General features: G+C 41.5%; 1 protein-coding gene across 3 annotated transcripts in view; it reads left to right on the plus strand.

Moving 5' to 3' along the window:
• Cdkl2 (cyclin dependent kinase like 2) overlaps positions 1-13014 on the plus strand; it is a 29216-nt gene extending 16202 nt beyond the window's left edge. For 2 of the 3 annotated variants that reach the window (XM_036201163.1, XM_036201166.1), the window contains 7 exons: positions 2238-2367; positions 4092-4390; positions 4906-4999; positions 6669-6792; positions 6993-7099; positions 9737-9823; positions 10798-13014. In XM_036201163.1, the coding sequence (XP_036057056.1) occupies positions 2238-2367; positions 4092-4390; positions 4906-4999; positions 6669-6792; positions 6993-7099; positions 9737-9802 (820 nt within the window). In that variant the 3' untranslated portion in view covers positions 9803-9823; positions 10798-13014. The remainder of the gene's footprint in view (positions 1-2237; positions 2368-4091; positions 4391-4905; positions 5000-6668; positions 6793-6992; positions 7100-9736; positions 9824-10797) is intronic. The other variant, XM_036201164.1, reaches the window with a different exon arrangement.
• The last annotated feature ends 9010 nt before the right edge of the window (positions 13015-22024 follow it).

Here is a 22024-nt window from a genome sequence, read left to right on the forward strand (position 1 = left end):
AACAGATCCCTGGAAGTAGAGTAACAGGAATGGTTTCTGACATGAATTCTGGGAACCAAACTCAGGTCCTCTGCAAGAACAGTATGAATCCCCCCCCCCCCCCAGGGTTTCTCTGTGTAATAGCTCTAGCTGTCCTGGAACTAGCTCTGTAGACCAGGCTGGCTTCAAACTCACAGACATCCACATGTCTCTGCCTCCTGAGTGCTGGGATTTAGTATGCATTCTTAAGTGCTGAGTTGTCTCTCCAGTCCTAAAGCTTTATTGTTTTGCAAATCTCTTTAAAAATCTGGCTTAGTGCCAGGCGGTGGTGGTGCATGCCTGTAATCCCAACACTCAGGAGGCTGAGGCAGGAGGATTTCTGTGAATTCGAGGCCAGCCTGGGCTACCAAGTGAGTTCCAGGAAAGGCTCCAAAGCTACAGAGAAACCGTCTCAAAAAACAAAAACAAACAAACAAACAAAAAACTGGCTTAGTACAAGATGTCTGGATTCTTACATTTGCTTCTATATTCATATGTAATATGTTATTTTAATTGAAGGAAACAAATGTGTATCTAGAAAAGTGGAAGAGTATTTTAATAGTCTTTTGAGGTAATTTAGTATTCTTTGATTCTGTGTCAAACTTGAATATGATACCAAAAACTGACATTTTGGTATTGGTAGGTCCTTCCTTCCTTCCTTCCTTCCTTCCTTCCTTCCTTCCTTCCTCCTTTCTTACTTTCTTTCTTTCTTTCTTTCTTTCTTTCTTTCTTTCTTTCCTTCCTTCCTTCCTTCCTTCCTTCCTTCCTTCTTTCTTTCTTCCTTCCTTCTTTCTTTCTTTCTTTCTTTCTTCCTTTTCTTCCCCCTTTCCTCCTTAGCTCCCTTGTTTCCTTTCCTTTTCCCTCCTCCTCCTCCTCCTCCTCCTCCTCCTCCTCCTCCTTCTTTTTCTTCGAGGTAGGGTCTTACATTTTACTTCTGGCTGATCTGAAAGTCACTATGTAGCCCAGGCTAGCCCTAAAGTCAGTATTCTTCTGCCTTGGCCTCCTCAGTAAATTGCTCCTGGAATTTACAGGTGCCTGACTCCATGCCCATCTCAACTGTAGTGGTTCCTTTATTTGAAATTTAGTTTATGTTTATTTGTGTGCATGTGTGTGTCTTTGTCTGTCACATGTGTGTGCCCATAGAGGCTGGAAGAATGTGATGGATGCCATGGGGCTGAGGCTATAGGCAGATGTGGGTGCTGGGAATGAGTGTGGGGTTTGGAAAGCAGCAAGCACTCTTAACTGTTTTAACTGTTGAGCCATCTCTCCAGTCCTCTGTAGTAGTTTCTAAAAGACTGGTTGCATTGTGAAATTTAGACCATGTCAGTGGACCTTTATTTCTCTGTTGCATTAAAATCTATTTTTGTCTGATCTTCTAAATTGATATTTTATCTGTGATTGCTTTTATGACATACTTTAATCATTTGAAGCACATTGGTAATGTTGAATTATGTGAACCTTAAAAATGTTGGTATGTTGGTCCTCAGCTCTGGCCAAAAAAAAAAAAAAATGTTGGTATGTCATTATATAATATCAAAAATTATACTCCATTTTTATCAGAAAACTTTTGAACTATGGGAAGATCTTTAAGATCCCAAGTTAATAGAATTGTAATTTTTGCATGAAAGTTTAAATTTCATTGTTTACAGAAATATTGCTTTCCTTGCATGATTAGCTCACCTTGTTCATTTTCAAAGCAGAATGTCTGCTACATACCCAGAATAAGCATGGCTTTTCAGTCAGTCTTTCAAGTGCAAACATTGCATGGAAAACTTACGTGGCTTGACTTGCACTTGACTTACAGCCGGTCATTCAAGCTCATCCTAAGACGGCCACTAGAGACCACCTAGGACCTGAAGGGAGACCGGGCTCCCCCAGCCCCACACACTCTGACTCTGGCTGGGAGGGGCACAATGGCTGCTGGCATGGTTTGGTGAGGGTGTCTCAGTTCTCAGTGGGATGCCACCAGCCCCATCCACTCTTGCTTTATCCCATCAGAACCAGTGTTTACAGGGCGGCTCAGACATTCTCACACCAAGTCTCTCCCACACTCCAAAGGCTTTTTAGGAACTGTTCATATGGAATGTGATTTTTCTCATTAAAAATAAAGTAAATGAATTAGTTTAACACTGGGTCTTAAATGATTATCTTGATTTTTTTTTCTAGGTTTATCTTTCTTGTATGATTTTATTTTAATAGAGACATGTACTTTTATCTAGGTTTTCTCAAGAATTGCAGTTAAAAATAGAGAAAGATGCCAGGAGTAATTCTTTACCAAAAAAATCTCAAAACAGAAAGAAAGACAAAGATGATGCCTTAGGTGAAGAAAGAAAGACACTTGTGGTTCAGGTAAATGTTCATGCTTTGAGGTTTCAATGTATGGAGGGAAATAACGAAGATTTAATTGTATAAAAATTAGATTTATTCATTTATCTTATGTGTGAGTATTTAGCCTACGTATGTGTGAACCACATTCAGGCTTGGTATCTGTTAAGGTTAGAAGAGGGCATTGGATCCTCTAGAATTGGAATTTCAGATGGTTTCAGCTACCACGGGGGTGATGAGAATCAACCCTTGTCTTCTGTAGAGTAACAAGTGCTCTTAACTGCTGAGCCTAGTAGTGAAGATTTTAAAGTTTTAAAATACTGGAAAAATTGTTAACTTTCAACCTGGTTATAAGAAGCCAAACAAACAAGAGGATAATTTCTTTTCTATAGACAATACCTTAAAAACAACAACAACAAAAAAAAAAAACACCTTAATAGATCATATTTTAAATGTTCAACGGGTACTACAAAGTGCAATAGTGTTGCTTAGAAAGTCAACTTTACAAAAAATAATGACTTATAGGACATAAGGAAATGGCATGTTCTGGGCCAAGGATGAGTAACCATGCCCCAGGAACATGGATTTTAGTCCCCCTGAATGACATGTTTTGCTATGAGAACTTCACAGCCACAGAACAGAGGTTACTAAACACACTGGTAGGTGTTAGGTTGGTAGGCTACAGCAGAGCACGAGGTCTTTCTGGGCTTTTCAGATGTTATTTTACAACCTTTAGCTTTTGGATTGCTAGAGGTCCTTTATGCTTAGCAATACAATCCACAAGTTTCCCTGATAGTCTTGAGGAAGCTGGGTCAGATACAGAATTTAAGTGGCTATTAAAGGAACTAAGATAATCCAAGGTAATTTTGTCTTTAGACCCACGTCTGTGTCTCCACAGTCATAGTTTCTCATCCAAAGTCAGTCTGCAAAATCTCTAGTGTAGATGTAGCTTCTTCAGAGAATTTCAGCTCTACACATGTGTCCGAGAACACTGAGCACCCCTGTCCATGTACCTACAACACTGGGGAGCACACCTGTGCACACCCAGGGGCAAACACCACCAACTCAGTCTACCTTCCTTCCTTAATAATAGAAAATGAAAATATTACTTTCAGAATTTTTATAACATTTTAAATTTGTGATTATGATATTTAGTTAAAAGTTTACTTTTCAGACTGGGCAATGGTGGCTCATGCTTTTAATCCCAGCACTTGAGAGGCAGAGGCTGATGGATTTCTGTGAGTTTGAGGCCAGCCTGGTCTGCAAAGTGAGTTCCAGGAGGGAGAAACCTTGTCTTGAAAAACAAAAAATAAAAGTTTGCTTTTCCTGCTAAGTCACTCAGGGTCTGTTCTTGATAGCATTTCTACTACTATCAAGTGAAACAAAAGAAGAGTTTTTAATTTTCTGTTTGCTGACTCCAAATATGTAAGAAAAAAAGCAGAAATCTCTATTCCTCTTCCATGTTTTTCTCCCTATTGAAATGTATACCCACAGACCTATCTGTCTGTCTGTCTATCATTGATCTATCTATCCATCCTCTATCAACCATCTATCCATCATCTCTCTCTCTCTCCCTACCTACCAATTTACCATCTATCAAGTTGGTAGGCATCACATACATTCTTCTTGTATTTCACCATAACTATTTGAATAAGAATCTTGATTTAATTTTAATTCCATACATAGAATTAAGGATGTGAAGTTTCTTGTCAGATCACTAACTTTTTAACATCTTTATCAATGGTCAGGATACAAATGCTGATCCCAAAATTAAGGATTCTAAAGTGCTTAAAATAAAAGGGTCAAAAATTGACGGCGAGAAAGCTGAGAAAGGAAGTAGAGCTTCAAATGCCAGTTGTGTCCATGACAACGGGACAAGCCACATCAAAGGCTTGCCTTCCACGAGCCTCAGGGACTGCAGCAATGTCAACATTGACCACCCAAGAAACCCAGGCATGGCGATTCCTCCGCTCACGCACAATCTTTCTGCAGTGGCTCCTGGTATTAGTGCTGGAATGGGGACGATTCCTGGAGTTCAGAGTTACAGGTATGAATGGGAAATGAGACAAAAAATGCTTATTAATTTGTTCACATTGTTTTACTGTCAGAATTCTTGATGCAGTCTCTACTTCTAAAACAGCTGCTTAAATATGATGACCTTGTGACAAAAATTGTTAGAATTTACTAAAAAAGGAAAGCGTTCACCTGAGCCCTAAGACAGTCAGACTTTACTATTGTTTGTGATAAAGAGAATCTAAAGCTATTTAATAACATGAGAGGCTCTCATTAATGAGAGGACTGATTAGTTTTGAGTGCCTGCTGCTACGTGGGATGGTGGTGAGCATTTAGTGGCACACAGACACTCCTTTGGGCCTTTTCCTGAAAGGGGCAGCTGTGGGAAGCCCTAGTGATGTCATAAGAGGTAGGGTATCTCACTAGATTTCCGTGTGTTGTGTGCTTGTGGATAGATATTAAGTTCTGTGTATCTTTTAGCATGATGTCATTGATTTTGTGTTTGAAAAAATAGTTATTGATGATTCTAACTTAAAACATTTGTTACAGAGTGGATGAGAAAACTAAGAAATACTGTAATCCATTCATTAAACCAAATCAACCTTCTCCGTCAGGAATTTATAATATGAATGTGACCACATCCGTAAGTAACAGTTCTCAGCAGCAAAAGAGCTCATCACTTCTAGACCTGCATTGGTCTTAAGCATGAGAGTGAAGAATTAAGAGTTTTATTTGGAGACATAGAGTCAAATCTGAACATACAATACCATCCTAACTTGTCATAGCCATAATTTGAAATTCTGAATGTCTAAATAAATTTTCTAAGTCTGAATGTAAGATTCTCTTAAGAGGCCATCTCATTTCTTTTCGGCAACATAAATAAATTTTTTTAACCTCATGCTTGCAGTTGAGTTCTTTTTAAAGAGCAAAAAGAAGATACTTTGTCTTGTTATCTTACTAGATTTTTAGTGGGAGGATTTTGTGTAACCACTTCAGAAACGTTTTTGGTCATTCTATTGTATGTAAGACACTAGTACTGAATTGGTTCAATCTTTGTGGAGTTCAGGGTCTAGTAGATCATCAAGGTAAAAACATGATGGAAGGTCGGGCAGTGGGGATGCACGCCTTTATCTCTGTGAGTTCGAGGCCAGCCTGGGCTACAGAGCGAGTCCAGGACAGCCAGGGCTACACAGAGAAACCCTGTTTTGAAAAACCAAACCAACCAACTGACCAACCAACCAACCAACCATGATGGCAGATTTTAATGTGAGAATCGTGTATGTGGTTCAGAGACAGCATGGGAAGGAGTATCATGCTCTCAGCAAAGCCTCCAGAATGCTGGTCCAAGACCATGCCAAGTAGTTCAGCTTTTGTTCAGATTAAAACTCTCCGTTGGCCTCTGCTCTCTGTGTGAAGGTCAGAGTCCTTCTAGGTATAGTAAGTCTTTGCGTGAGTCAGCTCCCTAATCCCGTGTCCCATCTCGGTCTACTATGTGCCTTGATCTGTTCCTCTGTAGATTTCCTTTCTGCTTTGATGTGATGGCCAGACACACCCCTGCCTTTGGGCTTTTACACTTACTGTTTCTCTTCCTTCAGAACGTTCTCCCCTAGAGAATCCAACAGATGCCTTTTGTCCTCAGTCCGTAAGAAACCGTATTCTGAGGCCTTGTTTATTACTGAAGTCATTTTAATATGGCATCTAGTCCTCCATCACTGTCTGAGCTCTCTCCTTACTTAATTTCCTTCCACTGTTTGTACCTGGTGCTCTGTGTTATACATATATTGTCTTTGCAGTGGACAGTAAACTTCCACTCCTCACTGACCCATTCCATCAATTACAGAATGGTTAGCCTGTTAGAGCCGCTGGAGAGTTACTCAAAAGCTGAGTAACAGGGTTATACTGAGATGGTAAAGGTGGTGGCTGGGTAATATATATGAAGACCAGCTGGTCACACTTAAGGTAAAGAACCGCATTTGTTTGCTGAAAAGCCCAGGCAGTGGTATAAGACTGACCTTGCCGGTGTAAAGAACCAGGATGTCATGCCCATCTTCAGCTGCCTGTTGCTTGCTGGGACTTCCACTGAAGATCGGCAAAGGGAGAGAAGAAACTAGAGAACAATCTATTTGGTAGTTGTTAGCGAGTTTGATAAATGAGCTGGTGAAACTGTTTTCTGTGTCGGTAATGTCCTTAAAGTTTTATTATCCCAGCCCTTGAAATCACGCATTTGAGTATATGAATATAGTGGTTACAAGAGAATGAAAGCCCAGCTCACCTTAAACTAATTTGTGTGTGTTAATCATTCTGGTAATTAGGTCTCTAGTGAAAAGTACCTCCTTCAGGCTAATAAGAAAAGGAAGGAATATTCCAAAGCAGATGTGCGATTGCCTGAACTAAACTATAATCATCTTCCAGAACTGAGAGCTTTAGAAGGCATAGGTATGTTTATATGCTTCTACTCCCAGCCTTTTGTTTATCTTGCTAAATTGTAAGTTAAAGAAACTAACGATGTTAAAATGTATTAATTTACATACTTAAGTAGGCTAGTGTATTCACTTGTAGATAAGAAGTACTTATACATGTGGAAAACAAATAGTTCCTGATTCTTTTCATTATGTTTTTGATGATTTTTTATCTAGCTCGAAATTCGAGGCTAATCAAGAAAGAGAACAAATCCCTTTCCGAATCTCGAATTCCCTCTCTGGCCGCGATTGACCTGCATGCTTCCAGCATTGTGTTACACCAGGTACAGAACTGCGCGCGCCATAGATGCGGCTCTGGGCTCTCTCAGACTTAATGTGTGTGGGGGGATTTGCCCTTAGGAATTTGGCAGGTTTTGTAGGGGATCTATTTTGTTTATAAGTTCATTACATGTGGAACTTTGTTACACACGCATTTATCGTAACACTTCTGAATCCGTTCTTCAGTTGAGATGGGGCCTGTATCTTTAAAAACTGTTTTTAATAAACTTTATTATAAACAACTTGCAAACAAATAAAAACATCACATCCCAAAGTTAACCAGACCCAAAGTCTATACAACTCAATGAACTTCTGTACAGTTAGAATAAGCATTCCGAATGGAAGCGGTGGTACTTCACATTACATCTACACTTCAGGTGGTGGATATATTTTATGCACTTATCTACCACCCAACCCGAAAGATCCATGCTAGAGTTAGAAGTAGAAAAATCATTAGCCTTTTATCAGCTTTCATAACTCATGTTCATCACCTGCATTCAGTCCTTCCTCGGCCGCTTGTACTCAGCCTTCTGCCTTTCTTCTCCCCTCCTCTCCTCTCCTCTCCTCTCCTCTCCCTCTCCTCTCCTCTCCTCTCCTCTTCTCTCCTCCCCTCTCCCTCTCCTCTCGTCTCGTCCTGTCCTCTCTTCTCTCCTCTTCTCTTTTCTTCTCTCTCTCTCTCTCTTTTTTTTTTTTCCAAGACAGGTTTTCTCTGTGTAGTTTTTGAACCTGTCCTGGAACTCACTCTGTAGCCCAGGCTGGATTTGAACTTACAGAGATCCGCCTGCCTCTGCCTCCCGTGTGCTGGGATTAAAGGCGTGTGCCACCATGGCTGGCTCTTGTTCTTTTCTTTGTGTTATTATGTTATACTCACAAGAATGTGTATTTACATGTGCACATATATTGCTGTCTAGATTCTGCATATGAGAGAGAATGTGGTGGGTTTTTTTTCCTGAGATGTTGTGGTTTTGTTTAATATTACACATTCTAAGTCCATCCATTTTCTTGAAAATTTTACAACTTCATTTTTCTTTAGAGTTAGATAGTATTCTGTTTTCTGTATATACCAAATGTTCAATATCCATTCATCTAGTGTCGCTGTTACGATTATCTCTTTACCTTGTGTTTTGACACCCTCACTATAGCATGTCATGGAGCGATTCCTTTCTGGTTGTGTCTGTCTGTAGTTGTGTATACCTCTTGTGTCTAGAAGCCTACTTCTTTCTGTAAATTTGGGAAGTTTTCTGTGATAATTTCTTTTTCTTCCTCCCTCCCTCCCTCCCCCTCCCTCCCTCCCTCCCTGTCTTTCTTTCTTGTTTTTTGTGCGTAGCCACCCCTTCCCACCAGTGCCCCGATAATGTGACTAAATAGTCTTGTCTATTCTATTCAATTTCACCTCGCTCCTTCTATCCTCTAAGTTCTCAGGTTTAGCCTCTTGGATGTTTCCCAGACTTCTTGAACGTATTGATTATTCTCCTTAATCCACCCTCTGTATATTTGTATTATCATCTCAGGGTCTGTACACTTTGTCTTCTGAGACATGATGTCTCACTCACTCGCAGCTCACTGATTGGGCTACTGTGGCTGGCCAGCAAGTCTCAGGTAGCCACGTGTCTCACCCTTTCTAGTGCTGAGGTTATAAACGCATGCTACAAAGCCCAGCTTTTTGACATAGATTCTGGGACCCAACTCAGGTTTTCAGGCTTGCGGGAGCTTCATCACCTGCTGTGTGGCCTTAGCCACCCCTGGTAGCACATACGATTAGCTCTTAACACTTCAGATCCCGTCTTTCTCAGTCCTAACATGCTCACTGGTTATATGCTTACAGCCTCTGTTCCTGTGTTGAGAATTCCTGCCATTCATTTTAAGTATGTTTTCCTTTACTTCATGTAACAATTGGAATGGCTGCTTTGGTTCCAACCAATTTTTGCTTTTGTTTTGGATGAGTGGGAGAGATTGGTTGTACTGGGGCGTGGCAGATCAGAAGTATCTCCTCTTTGTGAGTTTTTTTGGGACTGAGTGGCCCAGTCTGACCTTGAACTCAAAATCCTCTTACCTCCTCCTCTCTAGTGCTGGGCTGACAGCTGGCTCCAAAGTGTCTTTTAAAACTATATTTATTTCATTTTATATGTATGAATGACCTATCTGCAAATATATATGTGAACCATGTGTGTGCCAATTCAGAAGAGGGAACAGAGACCCTGAAACTGGACTGGAGTTATAGATGTTGTGAGCTACTATGTGAGTGCTGGGTATTGAATCCAACAAGTACTCTAAACCGCTAAACTATCTCTCCGACCTCTCTATAACATTTCACATACATAAACCAGGTGTGGCAGTGCATACCTATCTTCCTAGCACTTGGGAATTGGAAGCAGGGGGATCAAGAGGTCAAGGTCATTCTTGGCTAGATAGCAAGCTGGAGGCCAGCCCTGGCTACAAGAAACTCTGTCTCAAACTAACAAACAAACAAACAAACAAATAAAATGTCTATAAATATACAAATTGGGTCCTCTTGCTTCATCCTTTTCCACAAGAGCAACTTCAGCCCTGAGCCTCTGAGTCTGAAAAGATGCAATCAGAATTCTTGGGTAGAGAGTTTTGCAATCACTGGACACTTGTAACACTTACTTATTAATTTGTAGGGATCAGGATCTCCCCTGTCGGATGATTCTGAGGGTGATTTGCCTCGGATGGAGCATCAGCACTGAGACTCACTTAACCTGAACAGGGTACGTCTGACTTTTCCTCCTTAAAACTTCAGTGAAAACATTCTCTGGTGATTTCCAGAACTACTGGCAAAGAAGGGGTATGCCTCTTAGAAAAGCAGGGGTAGCATCGTCTATGGGATGAAATCACTTTCCACGGAGCTTACATTTGTTCTTAAGCTAATCTGCATTTTACTGGATGAGGCAATATGAATGTAGGGTGACAAGTCCTCCAGGAGAATGCATGTCTGTCTCCAGAATCAGTCTTTTCCTGTGGACTTGTAAAGCAAGATCCTTTCAGTGATTACCTGGCAATTTTGGTCCCAGTAAAGCAGAATACACAATATATCAAACAGTAACCTTGTTTGTGAGAACTGATGCTTTAGTGGCCCAGTCCCACTCAGACATCTGTTTTGTGACCTTAAGCACATTTCTTTTTTTGTTGTTTTTTTGTTTTTGTTTTTCAAGACAGGGTTTCCCTGTGTAGCTTTGTGCCTTTCCTGGAACTCACTTGGTAGGCCAGGCTGGCCTCAAACTCACAGAGATCTGCCTGCCTCTGCCTCCCAAGTGCTGGGATTAAAGGTGTGTGTCACCACTGCCTAGCTAACATTTCTTATTGATCTCTCATTAACTCTGTAAAATGTGATGGTGATAAAATATCATGTTAATTTACTAACCTGAACGAAGTATTTTGAACACCTATGATGTCAAAGCTAAATTTACTTTCAAGTAAACAAAGCTTAAATTGCAAGCTTTCCTTTGCACAAGCCCTTCCAAGGCCCCACGAAAGGCCTGTGTGATGCAGTACATTGAGTTAATTCATGTGAACTGTGGACAATCATTTCACATGAACTCTACAAGTTGCAGGCCCTATAAAACTTAGGTCTGTTACATCAAAATCAGCCAGTGTTTGTGTAAAATGAGACAGTATGCTGCACATGATTGTTTAGATTGGTAAGTAACCTAAAGATTGTCTTTAAAATCTTTAAATTTCTTAGACTACACAGTAACCACAAGTATTACCAACATATTCAACATGAGAAAGTAAGCAACATGAAAGTCAGTTTCCAGGAAGATTCTGTGTAAAGTGTTTGGTGGTGTACCCTGCTTCTAGATGCTACTAGCACTGAGATGGCGTCCTCTTGCAACCAGAGCATTGATGCCCTAGAAGAGATCTGTGGCTTGACTATTTCCTTCTCAACTACCTACGTTTTCTAAGAAAGGCTTTGCAGAACAAGGCAAGACAGACTTCCAAATACTTCAAAGGAAGATTGAACAAGTGCCCCCCCCCTGCTGTTACCCCTTCACCTTTCCAACCTATTTCAAGATATATCCATGGAAGAATAGTGATATGGTTCTTGTTACATGAATATGTATTTGATATTAGCTAGATTGTGTATTTAAAGTTATCTGAGATTAAAAGTGAGTAAAAAGGGAAAGAATCATTATAAAAGTCATGTTTTGTGCATTGAACTTTGTGTATTATCTATATAAATGTTTACAGTTGAAGAAAATGAAAACAAAAAGCTAGGATCTATAAGAGAAGTTTCCTTTACCTTAACTGTAAGAACACATTTAAGAAGCTTGTTTCTAGGCACTAAGGTGGTATGCGACTTCTGTCTGTGGTTGGATGTCTTTGTTCTCTGTTGCTGTTGATGTCCAGTCTGTGTGTCATGGGAATCTGGTCTTTTCTGATCTAAGAACTGTGATGATACACCAGGCAACCCTTTCGTTTCTAATGACTTGGATTGGATAGTCCTCTGTAGTGAGAGATTCTGGTGCTAACATTCTGTGTGAAAGGACATGATTGGAATGGTGTGAAGGAGAGTTTTGTAGGTACACCTTGGAGTTAAGAACTGAGCTTCTCACCGAGGAAAAAGGTATACAAAATAAGAGGTGGTGCACAGCTGCTTACTAATCCAACTAGTTCTCCTGGCTAGGCCAGTCACGATTGAGCTACTCACCTGAGGAGGCTCTGTGGAAGCTCATGGACTCCAGTCTTGTCTGTGATAGTGGTTATGATAGAGGTTAATAGTGGATTGGACCCACAGAAATTCCTATTGCCTTTTTACCACAAATACTTAGGCTTACCCAAAAGCCTTTTTACCAAGGTGCATAGTCATTTACCTGCATTCCACATACACTTTCTGATGAACAGGTTTACAACGTTTTAGGTGAGAGGATAAGACCAGTTTGACTCCAGGGTCCTGGTTCTGAGTTTCCAGCCATGCCCCACATTTATCATTTGGGAATATAGCTCTTCAGGGGCAGAATTCATGTAGGGTTTGGTTTGTTTGTTTGTTTGTTTTTGTTTTTTTCTCAAAAGCTGTTGACTAGAACTTAGCCTAAGAGCTGAACAAGAATTCTTCATTACCTTGGGGGAACTTAAAAATGAAATCCTAAATTTGGACACTTGGGACCTCAAAGGAGCAGACATTCAGGAGGAGGCAAAAAAGAAAAGGTTCCAACATAAAAGTTTATTGGTAGTCATTAAGTTAAAATTTTATTTTTATTTAAGAGCTGTGTTTTAAACATTTGACCAAGCAGGGGTTTGCCTAGATTATTAGTAAGACTAACATGCTGATAAAGCCCCTCTGTCGGTAGAAGCAGGCCTTCTACTGGAACCCCACTCTTTTACTGTTCCACTGAAAACTCTTCCCAGTGGTCAGCAGCATGAGAAGCAGACAGTGCTTAGCTGAGGGGCACTCCAGTGCCGTTTTCACTGAAAGGCCACTGCGGAAATATTAGCTTGATGACTGAGGGTCTGTCAGCTACCTGACAATTTGTATACTTGAGTTTGGTGTCTTTGGTCTATTAAGACATGTCATGAACTTTAGAATTAAGGAATTAAAAATCATTTTTCAAGACCTTACTGATACTCGAAGATCAGATTTTGTCAGAACTTTGGTGTGGAACCAAAGAACTAGAGATTGTTCAAATCAAGTCTGTAGGTACTGACCGAAATAATATCTTTTTCCAATTTATGGGTGTTTAGTCTTTTCTTACGAGAATGCACTTTATGTGAACATGCTAATGTGAAATTATTTTAAGTACTTTTGAGAGACAATGGGCTTGCTGTGCCTACCTATGTTTTAGAATTAATAAATATTGTCTAACTAAGCTCGATAGATGGTATCAATTTATATTAATTAGACTATAAATAATATACATGCCACTATATGGTATTAATAAATAAAACTGAAGTAATCAGTTAATTCTCTTCTCTTTTTTTTCTGGGGGAAATTCTAAACATAGGATGTCAAGTTAATTTTTCTTGTACAGCTGTACAGAATGACATTTTGTAACACTATCTGGCAAAAGTATGAGAGACCCAGGTCCAAACTTAGAGCCTGGTTCTGTCTGTAGAGACCCCCTTGTGCGCTTGGAATGGCAGGCTTCCTGGTCACTTTGGCCTTCTCCTCTTAGTAGCACACTGTGTTGGCTGGTCTGTATGAAGCTCTTGGTCAGACTAGACTGGAAAACGTGGTTGAATTGGTTTTTTTCTTTTTTTTTTTTTTTTTTTTTTTTTTTTTGTTTTGGTTTTTTGAGACAGAGTTTCTCTGTGTAGCTTTGTGCCTTTTTCCTGGAACTCACTTGGTAGGCCAGGCTGGCCTCCAACTCACTGAGATCCACCTGGCTCTGCCTCCCGAGTGCTGGGATTAAAGGTGTGCGCCACCACCGCCCAGCAGGTTGAATTGTTTTTAAGGCCTCCACCTTGCAACCAAACACAGGCCAGGAAGCAGAGCCCAGCAGAGCTAGCTGTAGACATTAATGGAATTCAGGTGTTTCTGAAAATTAGTGGTTAGACATTACAGTTGAACTTGTAGTGGCAACTTTATTGACATACAAATAAAATCACATTTCAATACAAATAAAATATCACTATATTTCCCCTTTTCTATTTTAATAAAAAGAAAAAAAGGAAAAAGTTATAACTAATATAAGAAAAACTATATACAAAAGTACAATAACTATAGATACCATATATACAAACAATAAATACCTAAACAATGTCTAGTCCATTTGTATTTGACAAATTCAGAGAAAATAATTCCATTATCTATCCTATTTTGGTAAGTCCAGAATGTACCTGATTCACCTTTTATCCTAACTTACATTGTTAACGGAACTGTCTTATAACGTCTTTCAAATTTATACACTTACAGCTCTTAGTGAGTTTTTCTGAAATCCTTAACAAAGATAATTATAACTATAACTGATCTTCCACTCCCTCAGAGACCCAAGAAGGAAATAATACTACCTAATAAAAAATAAAAACAAGAAGTGCATGCAAGCAGCTTCCAAAAAAAAAAAAAATGTGAGTTGACAGAAACAGTCAGCTGCCTGGACAGTCACCTGAGATTTCTCCGCAGTGTTGGGGCATCATCTTCAGCCTATAGGCTTAGCGTATCTGACAGACTCTTTTGTGAACTAGGATGTATTCAAGGTCAACAGTTTGACCTCACATTTGGTGAGAGCAGTCCATGTACCAGAAACACCTGAATTCCATTAGTGTCATGTCATGATTCAGGATTTTAAATTCTGGAAATCATTGATGTCTTTTCAATTCAGCTGTCCATTTTTCTTGGGTGTGTATATGTGGCTTCATCTTGACATCCTGTTCTTCTCCACATCCCTCTATTAAACGCCAGTCTACTATTGAGAGGGGTGAGCTTAGTTATTCTTCAAGAATAGCTGTTTCATCAACTGTTCCATTGCACATCAGAAGCCATTGGCCCACTCCCTGTTCAGCTGCCTTCGAAGAAAAGGGCACGGTACCTTTTACAGATTGCAAAGGTCACTCACTTCAGGGATGGTGCCATATTGTCCTGGCTTCAGAAGATGCCTTTTTTTTAAAGCCACTACCAATTCTTGCCAAAACAAGTGGCGATGTTGAGTGGGTTGGCCTAACTTTTTCTCCAGTGTTTTGTGTTGAGTGTTTATGGCGGTAGGAACTTTAACACTTCTGTTTGTATGAAAAGTTATGTTCTCATATTTCTTTCTAATTGGTATTACCTTTTTCCCTCTTCTTAGTTTCAAACATGAAATAACTTGAAGATGTAATAAATCTGCAACACATCTGCTGCTTCACATTTCTCTGAGAAATGCCTTACCTCAAATCCTGACGTGTCTGTCAGCGGTAACATGAGCTTGGGACACCTGATACGTTACTCACCACAAACTTTCTCTAAAACAAAAATGCCGTAATTTTACGTTTTCATGAAAATTTGTCTCAGCCCGTTTTGGAGCCTTGTCTAATTCTTTTATCCTTTATTTTGGCACACAGAATCATTTCTTGTAGAAGTGAGAAAGGTTCAAATATAATTCTGGGAAATGCTGCGTCAGTTAACATAGACTCAGGGGAATGAAAACATTGTATCTCGAGTCCGCACACTTCCCTGTCCCTAGACTAGGATGAACCCCCCCAGGCAGTGGACAGGAATAGTGTACTGTCACCACCTGCTGATTCATCTTTATCTCTCAGAATAGCAACTGAAGACAGAGATATGTTCATATTTTGTGTAAACCTAGGCTTAAAGAATTTGCTTTGTAAGAAAGCCAATGGGTGTTTGTTGACATAAATTATGCTTATAATTATTTACAGTAGAAATTAATTTATTAAACCTTTATTTAGATAATAAGAGCTGGGGGCTAGAGAGATGGTTCAATGGTTCTGAGCTCTGTCTGTTCTTTCCAGAGGACCTGGGTTCAATTCCCAGCACCCACATGCTGGCGCACAACTGCCTGTAACTCCAGTGCCAGGGAATCTCATGCCCTCTTCTGGCCTCCACAGCTTCCAGGCACACAAGTGGCATAGAGACATATATGTAGGAAAAATTCCCATACACATGAAATAAAAAATTAAATGGCTAATATGAGCTTAGACTTGCATCCTTGTTCACTTTTAAAGGAAGAAATGAGTACTGATTTTCTGCTAAATTCTTTCCTTAATTAATGGAAGTGAAAGGAGATGGGATTCTGCTGGCTGTGCTAATGGCAATGTATCCATGGAATCACATGGCCTCTACAAAGTGATGGAGGTAAGAGTGGATGTCAGAGAAACAGTCCGGTCCCCAGGTGCCCCGGCCAGAGGGCTCTTCAGCGGGATCTGAAGGGAGGGCCGGCGAATGAGCAGGACAAGAGACAGAGAATGAGAGCAAGACAGGACGCCTGATCAAGCGCCAAAACTATTTTCCTCTTAAGGCATACATAGGTGGGGACAAAAGGGGGGTGCAAGCAGGGAGGGGACTTTAATCCTGGGTTGCTCAGCAGCAGGGAATGTTGCTCTGGGGGTTATCTACTCTTGCCTAACTGCTCAACTGCAGCACGGTCACCTGATTTCTGAGAAGAGGTTCTGGTATTTGTTTTTCTTTTTCTTTTTCTTTTCTTCTTTTTTTTTTTTTCTGGTTTGGTTTTTCAAGACAGGGTTTCTCTGTGTAGCTTTGGCGCCTTTCCTGGATTCTGCTTAGTACCCAAGGCTGGCCTCAAACTCACAAAGATCCGCCTGCCTCTGCCTCCTGAGTGCTTGGATTAAAGGCATGTGCCACCACCGCCCAGCTGGTATTTCTGAGAAGAGATTCTGGTGCTATGGAGACTTAAGTAAGGCCTAGATCTAAGAAAAAAGGAGAGAAGCCCAAATATAGTGGCATGTGTGTCAAGGGTCACTTAGGCTTATGGCTCCCATCACCCAGAGGTCAATATTTTGATGCTACAAAAGGTATGTGGGAGAGTTCTGAGTTCAAGGCCAGCCTGGTCTACCTAATGAGACAGACCATCCATGTCTCAAAAAGAAAATAAAATGAAAAGGTATGCTTCATTTTAGTTTTGATTGATTCTGCCAAATTATCCTCCAAAAAGACTGTACCAAATTATATTCTTACCCTCACTAGTTAATCAGATATATAGATGTTGTTGTTCTTTTAAAATTATTTTAATCTTATGTGTATGGATGTTTTGCCTGAATGGATGTCTGTGCACCCTGTGTGCCTGGTGTCTGTGGAGGTTAGAAGGGGTTTTGGATACCCTGGGATTGGCCTTACAGATGGTTGTGAGCTGACATGTGGGTGCTGGGACTCAAACCCAGCTAGAACAGTCAGTTCTAGCCACTGAGCCATCTCTCCAGTCCCTAGCTAATATTAATAAATTTTATTTTGATTAATCTGATGGCCTCTCTTTGATTTAGACTTTCCTGGTTATTGCTATTACAGATATTTTCACATCTTTGAATTTTTTCTATGTATTTACTGGCTATTTGAATTCTTATAAATTAAATGTATGAAAGATCTTGAAAAAGAAGAGACCAAAGAAGATTTGTGCTTGAATATGAATATTGGAGACTTTTTTCTCGGTAGATGTTTTTTCCTACCCTCCCTCCCCTATAAAGGAAAATGTCAAATTCAGGTAATATCTGTCTATAATATGAATACATTAAAATATGTTGTGGGTCAAAAATTAATATTGATGCAACCTAGTGAGAAGAAAGAAAAGAGGACAGAGTCCAGTCCCTGTGCTGGGTCCTGGGCAAAAAACGTGATGATGAGAAATAAGCACTTCTAGCCTGGAGGGGAGTCGGTGCTACCTGGGGCAGGAATTCCTTAAGGGGAGCTCATTTGTGCAGCTGGCTCTGTGCAGGATGTGGGCTCTGTGCAGGATGCGGGCTCTGGGCAGGATGCTGGCTCTGTGCAGGATGCTGGCTCTGTGCAGGATGCTGGCTCTGTGCAGGATGCTGGGCTCTGTGCAGGATGCTGGCTCTGTGCAGGATGCTGGCTCTGTGCAGGATGCTGGCTCTGTGCAGGATGCGGGCTCTGTGCAGGATGCGGGCTCTGTGCAGGATGCTGGCTCTGTGCAGGATGCTGGGCTCTGTGCAGGATGCAGGCTCTGTGCAGGATGCTGGGCTCTGTGCAGGATGCTGGCTCTGTGCAGGATGCTGGCTCTGTGCAGGATGCTGGCTCTGTGCAGGATGCGGGCTCTGTGCAGGATGCGGGCTCTGTGCAGGATGCTGGCTCTGTGCAGGATGCGGGCTCTGTGCAGGATGCGGGCTCTGCCGTCTTCCAGGAGGTGGCAGTAAAGCCCCATTCAACAGAAGTCATGTCTCCCAAGGGGGGATGCTAAAACCTGTGATGAATTTCATGTGAGAGCTGATATCTGTTCCCTTTTGTCCAGGCATTGGAAAATGGTCATTTTCTATTATTGTAGATTTAATCATGTATGTATGTATATGTGTGTGAGTCTCTGTGTGGGTATGTGCACATGTGTGTGGGTGCCCATGGATGTGAGAGGCATCAGAGCCTCTGCAGCTGGAGTTAGAGGTGCTGGAACCTAGCTCACTGAGCATGTCCACAGCAATTTTCTCTCTCTGTGTTTGTTCTTGTTAAGGCACAGCATGGTGAGGTGTAGTTAGTCACTGAACTTAGAGATGGCCTGGGAACATGGTAACGGGGCATCAGGACATTCCATCAGTGCAGTGGGGCTCCCCAGTGAGCAATGCCAGTGCAGTGGGGCTCCCCAGTGAGCAATGCCAGTGCAGTGGGGCTCCCCAGTGAGCAGTGCCAGTGCAGTGGGGCTCCCCAGTGAGCAATGCCAGTGCAGTGGGGCTCCTTAATGAGCACTGTGAGCTCACTATTTATCCAGGCTCCAGGAGTTCATGAAACACATTGGGGACATAGAAGGCTGGGTAGTCATGATTTCCTCATAGCCTTTGTAATTATCAGGGCTCCCTAGATGCCATTAGGTGGCTGGCGGGACTCCTAGACAGCAAGGCAGAACAGTGACCGGTTGGGAAAGTAGATATGATGATAAAGAGCTGCGGACGTTTTGTGGAATATTACTTTAACTAGGCAAAGATGTGTTACACTTGTTTATGCTGCATTTGTTTAACTATGTAAAGGTGTGTGTTTATGCTGTGTTTGTTTAACGATGTAAAGATGTGTTGCTTTGTCCGCCTAAAGCACCTGATTGGTCTAATAAAAAGCTGAATGGCCAATAGCTAGGCAGGAGAGGGCTGGTGGGCAGAGAGAATAAGTAGGAGGAGGAATCTAGGCTCAAAATGGAGAGAGAGAGAAGGAGGTCGAGAGAGAGAGGAAGATGCCCTGGGGCCAACCAGCCAGCCAACTAACCAACCAGCCAGCTGCCAGCCAGACACGGAGTAGGACGTACAGAATGAAAGAAGGTAAAGATCCCTGAGGCATAACGCAGATGAAGAGAAACAGGTTAAAGTAAGTTACAAGAGCTAGCAAGAAATGAGCCTAAGCTAAGGCCAAGCATTCATAACCGTGTCATGATTTGGGAGCTTGTTGGTGGCCCAAAAGAAAGCCTGCTACATGGGCATCATCAAGAGCTCTGAATGCAGGACGATGACTTGACGGAGCCACGAAAGTAGGTTTTCTTCCTGAAGTGAAACCAGGACATGGCTGGAGGCAGAGGGGCAGGAATGCTGAGCAGGCCATTTTGAGAGTCCCAGGCTCTCAAGGCTCTGACTGTCTTCAGGACTGGCTGGAAACATGGTTTTCAAGTGTGGCGTGTAAGGCAGTGGTAGAATGTAAGTCAGTCCTCAGAGTGAATGGAAATTGGAAAGAGAACCCACACTGGCCTCGGCTTTCTCCCTCGATTGTGCTAATTTGCATAATGTAGACCCAACCCTGATGACAGTTAGCAAATACAGCTGCCGTCAGTCCACTGAAATTCTCAATTTTAAAAATGCACAGCAGAATTTTTTTTTAGAGGAAACTAGCATCTATTTTATGTCTAAAAATTAAGTCTTTAGTCTACTTCTCAAAGCAGAAACATCACTAAAGGAAACTGAGTCAGGAAGGTTGGGAAAGAGGCAAGTGTTGATAAAATGGAGACCCGGGGGCTTTAAACCAGGCTTAGAACAGATTTCTGCCGTGTTTCATGGCAGTACCTCCCCATGTCCTGAGCAGAGCAGTGTCTGACTCTTTGAGTGGAAGAAATTGTGAGACATTCCCAAAGTTAAACTGTTGATTTTATGCAGAACATGTAATGAACCACTGTCTTTTGTGTGCCAGTGCTTGGGGGGATCCTGATTCCTTGGGGGATACTCTGCTACTGAGCCATACTCCCCACCCATAGACTTAGGTCTTGACCTGGTCCTGCAGAGGGTTGTTGTTTTTGTTTTTTGTTTTTTAAAGATTTATTTATTTATCATGTATACAGTGTTCTGCTGCATGTATACCTACATGCCAGAAGAGGGCGCCAGGTCTCATTACAGATGGTTGTGAACCACCATGTGGTTGCTGGGAATTGAACTCAGGACCTCTGGAAGAGCAGCCAGTGCTCTTAACCTCTGAGCCATCTCTCCAGCCCTGGTTTTTGTTTATTTTATTTTATTTTATTTTATTTTATTATTTTATGTTTATTGATGTTTTTTGCCTGCTGGTGAGTGTGTGTGAGAGTGTCATATCTTGGAGTTACAGACAATTGTCAGCTGTTATGTGGGTGCTGGGATTTGAACCCTCATCCTTTGGGAGATCATTCAGTGCTCTTAACTGCTGAGCCATCTTTCCAGTACCCATCCCCTCCCAGGGGCTTTACAAAGAGGATTGGACTCAGAGTTTTAAAGAATATTTATTTTGAGCTTATGTGTATGGATATTTTGCCTATATGTACGTATGTATATGTACCACATTCATGCCTGGTGCCCACAGAAGCCAGAAGAGGACATCAGATCCCCTGGGACTGGTTACAGGTAGTTGTTAGTCACTGTGTGGGTGCTGAGGATTGAACCCCAGTCCTCTGCAAGAGCAGCCAGCCATTTCTTCAGCCCTGTCCCCAACCCTAGCTTTTTTTTTTTTTTTTTTTTTTAAGTGATTAATGCTGCTGAGAAAAGTTTGAAAAATTAAGTGCAGGTTTCTCTGTCTCTAGCTACCAACTTAGCCTCTAAAGTCACTGAATGAGAATTGTATTTTTCGCAAAGTGGAGAAAAGTTTGTTTTCAATCTCCTGAAAGGTTGAAAGCATGCACCAGCTCCCATTCTCCATCAAATGCCTCAGGATCGCCTGCCTCAGAACATGATACTCTCTTTCAGAATCAGCAAATTCAGAAATTTAACCCTGATATAAAACCATTACCAAATGCATTGTTCATATTCTCAATTTGCCAGGTGTCTGAGTCCTTCATGGCCACCTCTCTCGCCTTCCCACTCTGGGATCTCCCAGGGATGGCACACCACAGACCCGTAGTGTGCAGTGACGTGACACTTTCATCTTCAACCTTTTCATGACAACAATTTTGAAGATACTGATTTTGAAAGTGTCCCTCCATTTGAGTTTGTTTTAGGGTTAAATTAAGCTTACCTGTAATGGAACATAATCAGAACAGACTTACCTGGGTTAGTCTTGCCTCAAAGCCAGCCAAAGATACATTAAAGAATGACCATATCCCTCTGAAAGACCCTTTTTGCTTCAAAACTGCATATTCAAAGGAATGCATTGGAGAAACTAGTTCACCATGAGGCATTGATGGCTGAAGACCATCCCCCTACTCAACCAACTAGCCAGGAGCCACCATATCTTAAAAGCAAAATTTATGAAGCTGAAGAAATGACACAAAATGTATATAAGTCACAGAAGCTTATGCTTTTATGGCAAATGTGTGCTGCCTATCACAAATGTGTGCTGTGTACAGGGAAAGGATTGGTGTTTTGGGTTGGTATTTTAGCTCATTGTCTGAAGAGCTTTCTGTAAAACCCTGCACGAGCTGCCCACTTTCAGCAATAGAGCCAATGATTGACACATTGAAGCTGTCAGCCATCATTGTGTGACCTGAAGTTTGCCTGGCCCCCAACATGGCCTTGTGGGCTAGATTTCAGAACCGCTACTTTTTAAACTTGTGTTTATTACCATTGTGTGTGTGTGTGCAAAGTGTGTGTGTTGTGGGGCGCACATGTGCCACGGTGTAAATGCAGGTCAGAAGACAACGTGTATAGATAGTTCTCTCCACAACCTTCTGTGCGTTCTGTGTGTTCACGTTTAAGACACCAGGCTTGCGCGGCAAGTTCCTTTACCTGCTAGGCCATCTCTCACAGCCCCAGAACTGTTGATTTTTAATTGCAGAACTTCTAATGTTGGGAGAAAGCAAGCCCCAATCAAAACCCAGGTTGGTTTGAGACAGTGGGGTGGGTGCTGGGAGCATGCCAAGTACATAGGTGCACAGGAAGGGCCAGGAAGAGAAATGGGGTTAAAGTCCAACTCTTCATCTTTCTTCACA

Source organism: Onychomys torridus, chromosome 10 (assembly GCF_903995425.1).
Source record: "Onychomys torridus chromosome 10, mOncTor1.1, whole genome shotgun sequence".
In the NCBI taxonomy this organism is placed as follows: domain Eukaryota; kingdom Metazoa; phylum Chordata; class Mammalia; order Rodentia; family Cricetidae; genus Onychomys; species Onychomys torridus.